The following is a 13,894-nucleotide window of genomic DNA, read 5'->3' on the forward strand; positions in this document are numbered from 1 at the left end:
CTAATCCTCATCGCTTTGAGCCCCGTTGGCACTGCCATTTGCTTCTTTCGTGCCGTTTGTTGACGAGATGAGCTTGATTCTAGTGCCAGAGGTTGTCGGTTGAGGTGTCCCAACGCTCGCACTAGCGCTCGGCGCCGCAGACCCCTCCTTGTTGGCCGCTATTTCACTTTCAAGCTCCCGTAGCTCGGAATGCTTCTCAAGCTCCTTTTCAAGCTCGGCATGGAAGAATTTCTGGTAAAGGTTAGCAAATCATCTCAAACGGTGGGGTCTCCTTCACCAACCTGGAGAACTTGGGCATCCTGGTAGAGCAGCGATGCCTCCTCGTTGTACGTCTGGCAGTTGTTGAACATCAGATCGACATCCTTGCGCATCTCGCTCAAGCTGTAGTATTGATTCTTCTTGATCTTAGTCTCGATTTGTTTCATCGAGATGGGGTTCTGGATGATCAAGTAGTAGTCGGCGTAGTCGCGCTTGGGAGGCAGTACCAGGAACGGTCCAATGATGATGCGCTTGCCCGCAACTGACTCGTCGTCATCCTCCTCTTCAGGCGGCTCGGGATCATCGACTTCGAGATTCATCATGCCGTCGTAGAGAGCACGAAGACTGGTCTGCAAGATCTGACGTTGATGGGGATTAACACGTGGGACATCAGCGACCGCAGACACGGACACGGCTTTGGGTCTGCCCTGAGGACCGCGACGCTTCTTGGCAGGGGGCTCATCGTCACCCTCCTCTGCTTTGCGCTTCTCCTGGTTTTTACTGCCCGGCTTGCGGCCCCTCTTCTTCGGCGTCTCCACCTCTTCGGTGCTGGCGCGGCTTGCGGAAGGCGATGCTTCGGCGGCGTTCATGATGGCGGTCTTCTTCAGCCTGTTGTTCTCTCGCTTGTCCTTGCGAGCTTGCTTTCGGGCGGCCGCAGCTTCAGGAGAGTCGTCATCATCGTCCACTGCCATGAGCCATTGCTCCTCAGTGAGACCATCGTCGTATTTGACCTTCGTGCGCTCACGAGCTCCACGTCCCAGGCTGGTCTCTTCCTGCTCTTCGACAACGCTTCCGTCGCCAAGATAGATATCGGGCAGTTCATCCTCAGCCATTAGACGGGGCTTGGCCTGTTTGCCGGGTCCTTCGCCGTAGATTGGATCATTCCTGCGCTCTTCATCTAGTTTCTGGAAGACACCGATCTCATCGTCGTTACGAGCCAGAAGCATGTTGAGCTCATCATCGTCCATCTCGTCCTGCTCACCCGTTTCAGCCATATCGGCAGTCTCGAGGAGTGTTCGCAGCATGGCATCACGATCTGTCTCCGTAGATTTGTTGTCGAAACGACCAGCCTGAATAACCTTGCCGTCCATGTCAAGCTTGAACCTGGCTCTCTCAAGAATCTTCTCTTCAACTGAGTTGGAGCTGATGAGACGCAAGATTCGCACCTCGTTCTTTTGACCGATACGATGAGCACGATCCTGGGCTTGCAAATCCTGATGAGGGTTCCAATCAGAATCGTAGATAATGACAGTGTCAGCAGTCTGCAAGTTCAGACCCAAACCACCAGCACGCGTGGAGAGCAGGAACATGAAGTACTCGGAGTTCGGGGCGTTGAACTCGCGCAACAAGTCGGAACGCTCGTCTGACTTGGTCGTACCATCCAGACGCATATACTTCATGTTGCGGTACCTGAGATAGTCCTCCATAATGTCCATGATGGCTGTCATCTGGAAGAACATGAGCACACGATGGCCAGTCGCCTTGTACTTGGGCAAAATGCGGTCCAGCAGCTCAAACTTGCCAGCTGTTCTCCACAGCAGGTCGTTGCTGACGTTCATTGGGTTTAATAGATTTTCGACCTCGTCGAAAACGAACGGATGGTTGCAAAGCTTTCGGAGCTGCATGATCATGTTGCTCAGACCACGAGCACCAGTCTTGCCGCCCTGTCCATCGCTCACGAGAATCTTGTTGTGGGTGACCATCTGCTTGTACAGCTTGGATTGGAGAGCCGAGAACTTGCACTTGATGACCTTTTCTGTCTTGTCTGGTAGGTCCTTCTCGACATCCTTCTTCAAACGACGAAGCAGGAATGGGCGCAGCACTTTGTGCAAACGGCGAATGACGAGAATCTGCTCTTCTTCCGTGAGGTCCATCTTGTCTTGACCACCAGTGTTGGCAAAGGGCGTGTTGAACCATTCGTCGAAGGTCTTAGCTGACTTGAAAATGGTAGGGAGCGTGAAGTTGAGCATGGCCCACAGTTCAGTAAGGTTGTTCTGCAGCGGCGTTCCAGTCAAGATAAGGCGGAATCGGGTGTGGTAGTACTGCTGAATAGTGGATGTCAACTTGGAGTTCTGGTTCTTCATGCGATGACCTTCGTCGATAATCATGTGGAACCACTTGATTTTACTCAAGATCGGACGGTCCTTGATAATGTACTCGTAGGTGGTCAACAGAACTTGGAACCGTCCCTGGCGGATCTTATCCTGCTGCTGCTTTCTGGCCAAAGGCGGGCCCTTGTACACAATCTTGGACACGGACGGCGCCCACTTCTCGAACTCCAAGGTCCAGTTGGTCAGAGTACTGAGGGGCACAATGACGAGGTACGGGCCCTCTTGCTTCTTGCGCTCAATCAGGTAGGTGACCAGACTGATCGTCTGAATGGTTTTACCGAGACCCATCTCGTCGGCAAGGATACCGTTGAGGTTGTTGTTGTAGAGCGAGATCATCCACTGCAGACCCTTGATTTGATACTCCTTGAGAGTACCACCGACCAGAATATTGGCTTGCTCTGTGACCTCCTCCTTGATGCGATGAGCCACAGCATAGTAGTCGATCTTCCGTGCGCTTTCTTCGTCGTCGCTGTCAACTTCACTGGGCTCCTCTTCCTCTTCTTGGATGTCGTCGTCGAACTGCTCCTGTTGGGCCTTCCGTTGCTGGCTCTTGACAGACGCAGCAAGCTGGCGCAAGAAACCATCGGTCTGCCTGAGAAGATGGGTGATACGAGTATCCTTGGCTTCGTCGAGCAACTTGAGATAAGCCTCCTCGTCGTTGGCCTTGAGAGCTTGAAGACGCTGCTTCGCAGTGCGCTCAATTCTCTTCTGCTCTTCCTTCTCAATGTTGTAATGCTGTGCAAACATGAGTTTGTTGAGCTTGTTGGACTTGTTGCGCTGACTGGATGCGGTTTGCTGAATCTCATTACGATGCTGAGTAATAGCTTGGAGGAAGTCGATGTGTCTCTTCTTCTCCCGGTTTTCGCGAATGTCTCGCTGCTGCTTCTCCAACTTCTCGGTAATTCTAGCCTCACGAACAGTCATCTTCTTTGTACGGCGGTATCCAGATCGATTAGTCGTCATAGCGAGGTTGTCGTAGAACATCATGGAACGGCCTATCTTATCTCTCAAAGCGCGCTGCTTCGCATAGAGACCTAGACTCTTCATTTCGATGATGGCTTTGACCTTGGCACTGTCGTCAAGTTCAACGTTCTCCTTGGTGGCATCCCAATGAGCAATGTTCGCCGGGGTAGCTCTCAGCTCAGCATAGCGATCTCTCATGCGGTTGAAGACAACCAATTCACGCTCGTATCGCAGATGTTCGAAGTCTACTCCAGTCGGGAACAGGCCAGGGATAAGCTTGCGGTTCTTGCGCTGTGTGTGTTCAAAGTAACTGATGGATTTGCGAACCAAGGTAGGGTCGTCGTATGGGGCCTTGACGGTCTTGAAAGTTGGGCCTTGAACCTCTGGTACAGATTCGGGCTTCGGCTCACCAGCAGCGGAACCGGGCTGGGTGGAGTCGCGAGATGGCGCTTTTGGTGTTGATGAAGCAGCATGGGCAGCGGCTTCTGCGGCGATGGCCTTGCGGCGCTCGCGCTGAGCGAAGATAGCCTGTTGCATCGGCAGCGGTACTCCGGCGTTCTTTGTCAAGAGCTTGAATGCATGGATCTGTTGACGAAGCAAACTCAGCTGCTGCGGATTGAACTGGCCAGCTCCAGGTCCAGCAGACGGGGCTGCGGTGGCTGGTGAGCCTGATGCGGCGGCATTATTTGAGCTCTGTGCCGGCAGTGCAGAGGCACCAAGGGCGGTAGATGATGGAGGTTGTGTTGACTGAGGCTGCTGCTGTTGGCCAGGCTGCGCGCCATTGATAGCACCATTGGGGCCAGCCTGTTGCATCTGTCGCTGCATTTGCTGCTGCTGTTGCAGAAATTGTTGTTGTTTCTGTCGCATGCGGGCTTGTTGTTGGAAGGACAAGACGAACTGTTCGGCCTTGATGTACTCGGGATCGGTGTTCGGGACGCCGCTTTCTCTCATCTGCTTGAATTTCTGGGTCGTGTTAGCGTCATCCATCGAAAGCAAGAGAATTAACCGTCACAGAGATGCATGCCCATCGTAAACTTTGGGTGGAGAGGTCTTACGTTAAATATCTCCTGGGCCTGTTGAGGTGTGGTGGCTGCCATGCCGGCGCCAGGGAGCTGGACGGCAGGCGGTGCTTGAACAGAAGCCATTTTGGCAGTGAATGCGCTGCAAATCTATGGACTGCTGGAATCTCAAGAGATGCAGGGACTATCTCGTGCGCATTATCTTGCAAGAAGACTCGTGTAGGTGGACAAGTGGAGCCGTGTGGAAGGTTGGTCGCGCGCTGGGCTCGTCGCGAAATGAAAGACTAGAATGCTAATAGTGGTTATGATGAAAAATCCGGCGCGTCGTCGACAACACGGCGAGGCAGGGAGCGGCGCCGTCGGGTCGGGCTGAAAAACGCGATGCCGTGGGGAAACTAGATACACGGCGGTCGCGTGGATGTCGTTCACCGAGATGGACGATGGAGTTTGGCCGCCAACCTAATGGGCTGTGGTGCCGCGACTGGAAGCGTGGGGGGGAAACGGGTGGAAGGGGGCAATCGCGGTTGAGGCGAAAATGCGATTTTGGGGGAAAGGCGCGACGTCGGGGCGTTGCCTCGAGCGGAATGCGCGAGGAAATCGCGTCGAAAAGGTTGCTGGACAATTTTTCGAGATGGTGTCGATGCCTGCAGAGGGGGTATGGCGATTTTTCGATGCGCGCGGTGCCGGTTGAGATGGAGAGGTGAGGACAACGACAAGATTCATTGATGGTTGGTGCGGTCTGTGAAACGCGGTCCCCGTAATTTTCAGCACAGCAAGATGTTGATGCCTGAGGCGAGTCGCGCTAGGCTTATTACATACAAGCGAGGGCGCCCGGGCCACCTTTTTCCTTGGTCCGACGCAGGCAGGAAGCAGCAGCAGGCAGGTGCTTGCCCATTTGACTGGCTGGCTTCGGACTTACAAGGTACCTACCTTCCGTGCTTCCTGACCAGCTTACCTGCCTGGTGCCTTGCCGGCCACCTTCGCCTAACATAACGCCTGTCCCGGCCGCCAGAGAATGCCAGATCCACGCCGCTTGGCATCTGTCGCTGCGGGAGGCTTGAGGCTCTGGTCTTGTTTCCGGGCGGGCACCTAAGAACAGGATGAAATAAAGATACATGGTTCCGTCGCACCTAGGGGCGCGTCGCTTCATTCCTTCCTCCAGTCGCGCCCCCTTCGTACCCCACGCAAAAGAACCCTGGGCCTGGCCCGATGAGTTGGCCGCCCGCCCAGGATGCCCACATTGCTGCAAGTCACAGTAGCGCTTGCGTGTCGCCCTGCATCCTCTCCAAAGACTACCTTCCAGCAAAGCTAATCGGAGAGATGAACGGGTGGAGTCCTGCTCGCAAATGTCTCGCCAGCAGCAGCTTTCCCGGCTAGAAAACTAACCCAAGGTTCCAAACCCATCAAGCCATCACCACTGGCTCTCGACCGACCACTTGCCAAGAATATTTCCTATCCCAATCGCCCTAAAAGGGAACTGGAAAACATGGCTAACGGGATATCATCACCGCTTAGCCTTCTTCTTCTCAGGTCCTTCCTCCTCATCGCTCAGGTTCGCATACTGTGTCACAGGCTGTGTTTTCTGCCAAGCAGCCGTGAACATTGGGTCTTTGTTCGCGGCGTCAGCATACTTGAGCAACGCCTCTCGGGGATCTTCATGCAACATCTTCGCGAGCGGAATGTTCTCCGCGATGTGCTTCTCGTCCGGCTGGTTTCTCATGAATGGCGTCTGCTCCAGCACCGCAGGTCTTCTCGGGTCGCGAGACTTGCCGGATGCCGTGACTCCGCCCGTTCTCCTGCCAGCCATCGCACCGCCCGGTGTGATGATGGAATCACCCGACATTCCCACCGACATGTCGGTCGTGCGAGACGGATCATCATCAATGTGCCGCTTCTTCGGCGCTCGTGACATGACCTCGACGGCGCCACGAGTAGACATTGTGGGATTGTACAAGACATGGGTCTCTCCATTCGCCGATCCAGTGACAATCTGGTTGATTTTCGGGTGCCAGTCGACCGTGATGAGAGGCGCTCCAGGCGTGATGGGCGTGACATGCTCGGGGCGCAGGTTTCCGGGATTGAGGATATGCAAATCGCCATTCATGGAACCCGTCAGGATACTGGTCGAGTTTGGCGAATACCGAATGTTGCTCATCGGGAAATGATCTGAGGTAGAGACGTGGTCCACTGTAACGAGAGGCGTCTTGAACTTGCGTGTGTCCCACAGCTTGATAGTGTTGTCTCCTCCTCGGGTTACCACCATTCGGCCATCGGAAGAAATGTCAATGCCACCAGTCCACGTGTCCGGCTTGTGGGCGTCGCGGATCTCGGCAGTAGGCCGTGAAAAGGGGCTGTTGCCGCTGTACATGACCAAAGACCCGTCCAATGCTGCTGCGACAAGCACATTGTTGCCTCCTTGCACTGGCGAGCCCCATGCGACCGCCGTCATCCTCGTTCGGCCGGCTGACCCGGCCGCCTTCGACTTGAAGACAATCACGTCTCTCTGGCTGCGCTTGTTGTTGACGTCCCAGATTCTGAGGGTGCTGTCTGTGCCGGCGGTGATGCAGAGGTTCTTGTCGGCAGGATGCCATGTGCCGGTTGTGACCTCCGAAATATGGCCTTTAGTGTTGTTCATGTCCCGAAGATACATGTCGCCCTTGACAAACTCGGTCAAGATATCGCCGTCTCTCGACATGATCTTTGCTTGTGGGTGTGCGGATACACATAGGAAGGCGCTACCCGACAGGTGATTGAACTCGACATGGTGGATCGGATGCGACTCGGCGCTCGCAGCAGAAGCCTTCGTTTCCCAAGGGTCGACGGTTCGAAAGGCACGCAGTGTGCTCGGCGTCATGGAGGCGAAGTCGTGTAGATTGATTTTGCAGTCGAGAGAAGCTGAGACAAGTCGTCCGCCGGCGGGATCCAACGTCACCGTCGTTACCGCTCTTTCGTGGGTCTTCAATACCAGCTCATGGGAAACTGGGTACTCGTCGCCGTCATCCGAATCGTCCGAGTCCGAGTTTGAGTCGCTGTCACTGTCACTGTCTGAGTCGGGCTTCTTCTCGTTCTGTTCAGTTTTGGGCGGACCTGCGGATCCTTCCTTTGAGCCTCCCACCGACGCCTTCTCTGTTGTTCTTCGGCTGCGGTCGATTTGGGCGGCAATGTTGGCTTCCTTGGACTTCTTGCCGAATGAGGCGGGAAGGAATGCGCGCATGGGGTCATCCTCGGCGAGCTCTGGTCCTTCGACCACAAAGTCGTCTTCGTCGCTCATCGTGGCAGTTCTGTCGGTACGGATGAGGTGTGGCGCGGAGGAAGTTTGGAAAGAGGAAGGAAGCTAGGTTCAAAATCTACTTGGAACGGCTGGGCCTAAAGCATGGGGTGATGTCAGGCGGAAGCCGTTCCTTCGGCCAGGGTCCTTGCTTAAGCGAAAGCTAGTGGGACGCTAGGAATGGAGCTGCACCTGCATGGCCAGAGCACCTTGCCTATCCGCACCTCCACGACGTGGCACTCCAGTAACAACTATTTGTTACAGACACGGCAGAGACAGACACTCAAGACAGTGGAAATCGAAGACCAGTTTCGTTATAGGGCGGCCAGCCAGCTTCGCATCTACATCAGAGCAAAAGTTTCTTTAGACTGTCTAGCGTGATATCGCAGGCAACTGGTCACAGAATAGTTTACCGAACCCGCGCCAGTTCCGGAATTGGGACAAGAGGCGGGCTCGTCCCTGGATATGGATGCTTGGGGTGGGTCAGGTAATGGTGAATATCCCACTGGTTTCTACGTGCGCACTTCACAAAACGTTCTGCAAGTCAAAATGGAGTCACACTTAGCAAATCGGAGTTTGCATCAGCTTGGATATCGGTTCACCTTGCGCCGTTGAAGAAATGGTTGAGATGACTAAAAGATGTGGCATGACGAATTCCTCCATCCTCCAGAATGGGACAGGTAAAAGCTTCCCAATCGGCAGGCATTTGTGAAGGGAAGTTTCGGTACATCTGGTCTCGCATATAGTTGGGACTCGTTCCAACGTACAACCTTTCGACAAGCATCTCACAATGAGACATTCGTGCACTCCAGTCCTGTCTCTGATGTTAAGTTTTCCTCATCGAAGCTATCTACTGGCAAGCTTATTTCTACACACAGCTAATCCTACACATTCTTGAAATCGGTTGAAGTGACTAGCTTCCATGTTGGGCTCTGGAGAAGAGGGTGGTCAAACCGTAGAGAACCAGAAAAAGATGAGAAGTGAGTGTCAATGCGATTGAGAAATATTTAAACACAATCCCGAAGTTGAGGCGCACTCTTTGCAAAGGTACTACAACAAGTTCACCCAATTCGCGGCCCTTTTCGCAGCACGCTGTACGGGCACCTTGACCTGAGTACTGTGAAGAAAAGCAGCACGTAATCCCTCCTTGTTTTCACTGCTGGTTTTCACTGATGATGTAGACTCTCTGAATATCGGTCGTCAATGATCTTCATAGCACGCCTGAAGCAAACACTCCTTTTCTTTCTGGTAGTACACATCTCAAGTCTCCGGAATGAGTACTATAGCCGCTTTAAAGCACGAATATTGCCATATATTGAGTACGCTACTTGTAAAGGCTTCTCTGAGTTATGCCGCTATCCAATCCATCCAGACAATAAGACTCTTCCAACGAACGCATGGCCACACAGGTCAGCAGCAGCTAAGGAAATAGAAATTGTAGTTGACAACACAGTGAATACTTCCAGGTCTTTTCAACCCAGCCAACGCTAAGGAAATTGGCGATATAATTCTATGAAATACTCGTCGATTTTGGAATAACTTAAATTCGAGCCACCTCACCGCGCTCGCACGACTTCTAACGAGCCCCTCTTTCACGAAAGCAGCATAGCTGACACGTGCAGATTGAAGTTCGTAGAGTTGGTATCCGTCACCGCCCGCCCCTCCGTGTTCTTCAAAAAGCAGTTCCCAGAGAACCTCGAAACCAAGTCGAAAATGTCAGCGTGGAACTGCACCCCAGCACAACTCTCAGACCCGCTCTTCCGGTTCGCGTTGAACGAGGAGCACGCCCTGAGACAATCTTCAAGCGACCACGAAACGACAGCGACGATGTCGATGCCCTCCCCGTTGTTGTCCACCCCGCAGTCGAGGTCGTAGCTTGACGACTGACCGCCTGCCGTTATGGAAGCGGTGGTCCCCGAAATACTGGGACAGTCGAGCGCCAGCAGTCCGGACGTGGGCATCGATATCCGGGTGGTGGTTGTGGGTGAGCCTGTCGCTGACGCTTTTGCTGAGCCTGACGCTGAGCCCGTTGCTGAGTTTGTCGCCATCGTGGTCTCTGTCAGGGTCGGAGTAGGAGTAGCTTGGGACTCTTGTGCAGACTGGGCTCCCCTGGATGCTTAAAGTTAGCTTTCGAATTTCTCAACGCGATAAGGGCGTCTGCCCCTCTCACCTCTGAGCGTTCTTGACCGCGAGCGAACCACCGACACCTCCGCCGACCGATCCCACGACGATGACCAGTGCAAAAACCAGCGCGAGGTAGAATGTCGAGCGATGCAACCCACATATCCTCCGGCCATCGGAAATTGAACCCGGTGAAACTTGTTGGCTGTACTGCCTGGCATCGATGCCGTGGTGAGCGGGTGTAGGCCAGTACTGTCCTGGAACGACCTCCGGCCCGTGATCCAACTCGTGAGCCACGATCTTCTCCGCCGGTTCTCTGTACCCATTCATCCCGCTCATGTTGTGTGATAACGAAGCAGCTTGAGTAATGTAGTGATCGCCGCAGTTTGGTTTTGGAGGTCATCAATTGAGATGTTCGCGGTGGCAGCCGTGCCACCCCCTTATGACGCGCATCTTGACGCCTTCCTGTTTAGTTTGTAATGCGACACTAGAACAACACACCTTGAATTTAAGATGAGATGATATGAGGCACAACTAAAAAAAAATTCTTGGCAGCTCCCTCAGGTGCGGTTGGAAGCTGTCCTCTTCCAACATGGTTTAGCCGCCGAACAGCTCCTCAACCCCTGCCAGCCTTGATCTTTGGGTATTAGTCCAAATCAGAGCCAACACGCTCCGGCAGGACTCTAGACTTACATATTACAAGTGAGATATTCGGCGGATCCGCCATGTATCCGGCCGTGATGTTCTGAAGCACTTACATGTGAGACCTCTGACACGGTAGTCGCTAGACTCCAGGGGGTTATTGAATTAGTTAACCTAGCTACTTTACAGGAACAGAAAGAAGAGCAAGTCTTAACAATTGAAAAGCCTCAAACTGGGGGTAGCTTAGTAAATTTGACTTGGCTTGAGCTTTCGATCTCTGATTTTGAGCACCCACAGTGTACGAGGCGATATAGCCTCTAAATGTCCGAGGTCCTCATAGCTGGAGAGCAAAATAAAAGTATAGCTGACGATTATCTTAGCTTAACTTATATAGTTTTAGCCCTCAGAGCAAAAGATCAAAGAAACGTCCTAAAAGGCCGGGGCCTCCTCTCGTCGATGGACGGCTGGACTTCGTCTGTCTCCGCGTCTGTGGACGGAAAATTGAGCTGGCGCCCGGAGGATTTCACTTCTGCAGAGCTTCCCGTGTAATAGGATGGATTTGAATGAGGGTAGAGGGAGATGGGAAAGGTGGGAAGAAATGGGGGAAAAACCCGGTTCGACTTTCGAGGGTTGAACCGGAAGAATGCTGGGCTTTTACGAGTGGCATCATTCATCAGAATGCTGCACTAAGCGGCCTTCTTCTAAATACTCGCACCACCAAAAGACTGTATGTCCTGCATCATCACTCACATCTCACATCAAACCACCTCGTCCATAACGTTAAAGTGAGAAGGGGGTATATCATTTTCATTACTTTTTCGTCTCCATCGTCAACCCGCGATCAACTTGTCATCTGTCTCCAAGACCTTCTCCTCAACGCTCTTCTCGCCATTCACCTCCCCGTTGCCATTCTCCTTCGCCAACTTGGCCTTGTCCTTCTTGCTCAACGATACAGCGCCCTTGGCCATGGCCTCCTTCGGCAACGGCCTGATGATGGGCTGCACAACCCACCACGGCCTCGCACACCTCCGCACAGCCCCCTTGGAGCTCTCCCCATCCTCAACAATCTCCTCCTCCCCCCCTTCACTCTCTGTCTCAAACATCTTCCCGTCGCTCTTCTCATACTCGATCAGCCCGTCCGCGACCTTCCTCTCCACCTTGCTCAGAATCTCCTCGTACGCCTCCATGTCGCCCGCGCGGGCACGCGCGAGCATGTCCCTGACATCGGTATGCTTCGACACAAAGTGCCTCAGCATGTGGAACATGTGCGGCTGCATCGCCGCGTAGTTTGGGTTATTCGTGCGCTCCTTCTTGCCGCTCGCCTTCTTTCCGGGCGCGTCCTTCTTCCTCTTCTTCCGCGCAGGTTCGTCCTCCTCGGCAGCAGCCTGGTCCATCTCCTCCATCCACGCCGTGTCGTCACCAGGCACGAACAGCGGACGCCGCGCAGGCGGCTCGACACCGGCCGCGTACCTGTGCAGGATGTCCATGTACCGCCTCATGACGGCGTCCACCCTCCACCCGCCCTTGCCGTCCTTCCCGCGCCAGTACTCCCTCTTCTCGACCTCGCTCCCGGGCTCGGGCTCCCTGCCGAAGATGGCCGGGTCGCTCAGGTTCCCCTCCGCGCTCATGATCCCGTCCGCGCCCGTCGCCTCCAACGCGCGCGCCAGGTCCGCATGCTGCAGGATGTTCCCGTTCGCGAACAGCACCGTCTCGGCTGGCAGCTGCTCGCGCAGCCACCTGATGATGCCCCAGTCCGCCAGCCCCGTGAGGTGTCCCTTCTGCTCCCTCCGGCGGCCGTGCACCGTGACGATCGACGCCCCCGCCGCGAGCACGTTCTTGGCGTACGCGAGCGTCGCCTCCTTGGTGTCGAGGATCCTGATCTTGGCCGTCACGGGGATCGGCAGGTTCTTGTGCAGCGTGTTGATCAGCTTGAAGATGAGCTCCTGGTCCTCCTGCAGGAACGCGCCGTATTTGCCCTTGCGCGCGATGCCCTGCGGACACCCCAGGTTCAGGTCCACCGCGTCGCAGTACGGCGCGGCCTTGAGCGCGGCGCCCAGCAGCGCGTCCGGGTCGTTGGCGCAGAACTGCACGAACAGCGGCCGGTCGATCTTCGGGTTGCCGTCGAGCCACGGCTCCGACGTCGGCTTCGCCTCGGTGCCGCCGTTGGTCGCGGGGCGCACGGCCTGGAAGTGGCCGTCGCGGTAGTGCTCCGTGTCGTTGAAGATCCTGGCGTGGAACATGGGCGTGTATGCGACCAGGTTGGTCTGCTCTTCGGGGGTAAGGAACGATCGACTCAGCATTCGCCATGCCTATACATAAGCGCCAAGCTGTCAGTCATGCGCCCGAGGCAACCGAGTTTATGGGGGGCCTAGGGAGAACTCACGAATTCAGATTGGTCTACCATAGGAGCCAGGATGTACTTGGGGCTCCCTATGCTCTCGTAGAAGGCCCGACCGTGAAGCTTCGGCTTGACCTCCGCAGCGGCCTCGGGCCTCGCGGTGGTTGTGTCGGTCGCGTGTGTCGCCATTTTCGTCGAGAAGGAGCGGGTGAGCCGGATGATGTGAGGCGTCCGGAGCCTCCGCAGCCTCAGTATAACCTCCAGAGTGTCGGTATTCTCAGTCCAGTGGGCATGCGACCAAGTGCTGCATCGTCCGTGGGCGACTTTGATGGGTGATGGCGAAGGCGATGGGCGGGACCAAAAAAAAAGTTTTGAGCCTTGCGTTGGTGGGCACGAGGCTGAGGACTCTGAGCTTATCTGATTGGTGGGGCTGCGGGTCTCTGCCGATTCCCCCACGCACCCAAGGGGACCGCGACGCACGACGAATGACGTCGTCCCGCTGGTCCGCAAGGGGTAGCATGTACCGGGTACAACGAGGTGCCTGGGTCTCATCGCGCCGCTCGTCTGAATCTAGCACTGAGACGGTGTGTCAGACCAGTCAGGGCGCGTCAGGAGAACAAAGGACTTCGCCTGGTGCGTAGCACTTAAAGCCGTCGTCACATGTAACTCGGGATAAAGTTTTGTAGGGAGGCAGTCCGCTCTAAAGTATTCAATTCGCTGGAATGGTCGATACCAGCATCAAGACCTCGCTGAGACTAAAGCTGTTTTTTCGAGATGAAAAAGCCACACACACACACACACTCTATCTGCCTCCTCTTGACTCCACGAAACTGGAAGGCCACAGAACGCGAATGGAACCTGACAGATAAAGAAAACCCTTTGACCGCCGACAAAGCAAATACAAACACAGAAAACGTCGACCGAGTGTCGAGTGCGATGGGATCTCCGTAGAGTCCGCATCTCGTCCGCCAGAAGGCTTGGGCCCATCTGATAAAAAGTGTAAGATAAATGGAGGCTACCACCATTATCGCCATCGTGTCCCATGGTCCGTGTGATCGCTGCCCAAATGCAAACAGGCTTTTCGGCCCGTGTATGCACTGACTGGCCTGTGTATGCTGTTCTGGCTGGCCGCCAACTCCGAGTGTTGCCCAGCCCATCCGCAGAAAATTAATCG

At 54.8% G+C, this 13,894-nt stretch overlaps 4 protein-coding genes across 4 annotated transcripts; all 4 read right to left on the reverse strand.

The window, feature by feature from the left end:
• On the reverse strand, positions 1–4,477 carry GCG54_00007849 (Chromatin structure-remodeling complex subunit snf21; the record flags this gene model as incomplete). Its single annotated transcript, XM_045407826.1, has 3 exons — positions 1–231; positions 282–4,295; positions 4,388–4,477. 3 exons carry the CDS (start codon positions 4,475–4,477, stop codon positions 1–3), a joined length of 4,335 nt encoding a protein of 1,444 aa, XP_045263215.1.
• Positions 4,478–5,855: 1,378 nt separating this feature from the next.
• On the reverse strand, positions 5,856–7,622 carry GCG54_00007850 (putative WD repeat-containing protein; the record flags this gene model as incomplete). Its single annotated transcript, XM_045407827.1, has 1 exon — positions 5,856–7,622. One exon carries the CDS (start codon positions 7,620–7,622, stop codon positions 5,856–5,858), a length of 1,767 nt encoding a protein of 588 aa, XP_045263216.1.
• Positions 7,623–9,211: 1,589 nt separating this feature from the next.
• GCG54_00007851 (uncharacterized protein) lies at positions 9,212–10,079 on the reverse strand (the record flags this gene model as incomplete). The annotated part of the gene is made up of 2 exons (XM_045407828.1): positions 9,212–9,728; positions 9,790–10,079. 2 exons carry the CDS (start codon positions 10,077–10,079, stop codon positions 9,212–9,214), a joined length of 807 nt encoding a protein of 268 aa, XP_045263217.1.
• Positions 10,080–11,212: 1,133 nt separating this feature from the next.
• On the reverse strand, positions 11,213–12,909 carry GCG54_00007852 (tRNA-dihydrouridine(16/17) synthase [NAD(P)(+)]; the record flags this gene model as incomplete). Its single annotated transcript, XM_045407829.1, has 2 exons — positions 11,213–12,691; positions 12,766–12,909. The coding sequence occupies 2 exons, from the start codon at positions 12,907–12,909 to the stop codon at positions 11,213–11,215; spliced, it is 1,623 nt and encodes a 540-aa protein (XP_045263218.1).
• Positions 12,910–13,894: the final 985 nt, after the last annotated feature.

Source organism: Colletotrichum gloeosporioides (genome assembly GCF_011800055.1).
Source record: "Colletotrichum gloeosporioides strain Lc1 chromosome Unknown consensus_51, whole genome shotgun sequence".
Classification (NCBI taxonomy): Eukaryota; Fungi; Ascomycota; class Sordariomycetes; order Glomerellales; family Glomerellaceae; genus Colletotrichum; species Colletotrichum gloeosporioides.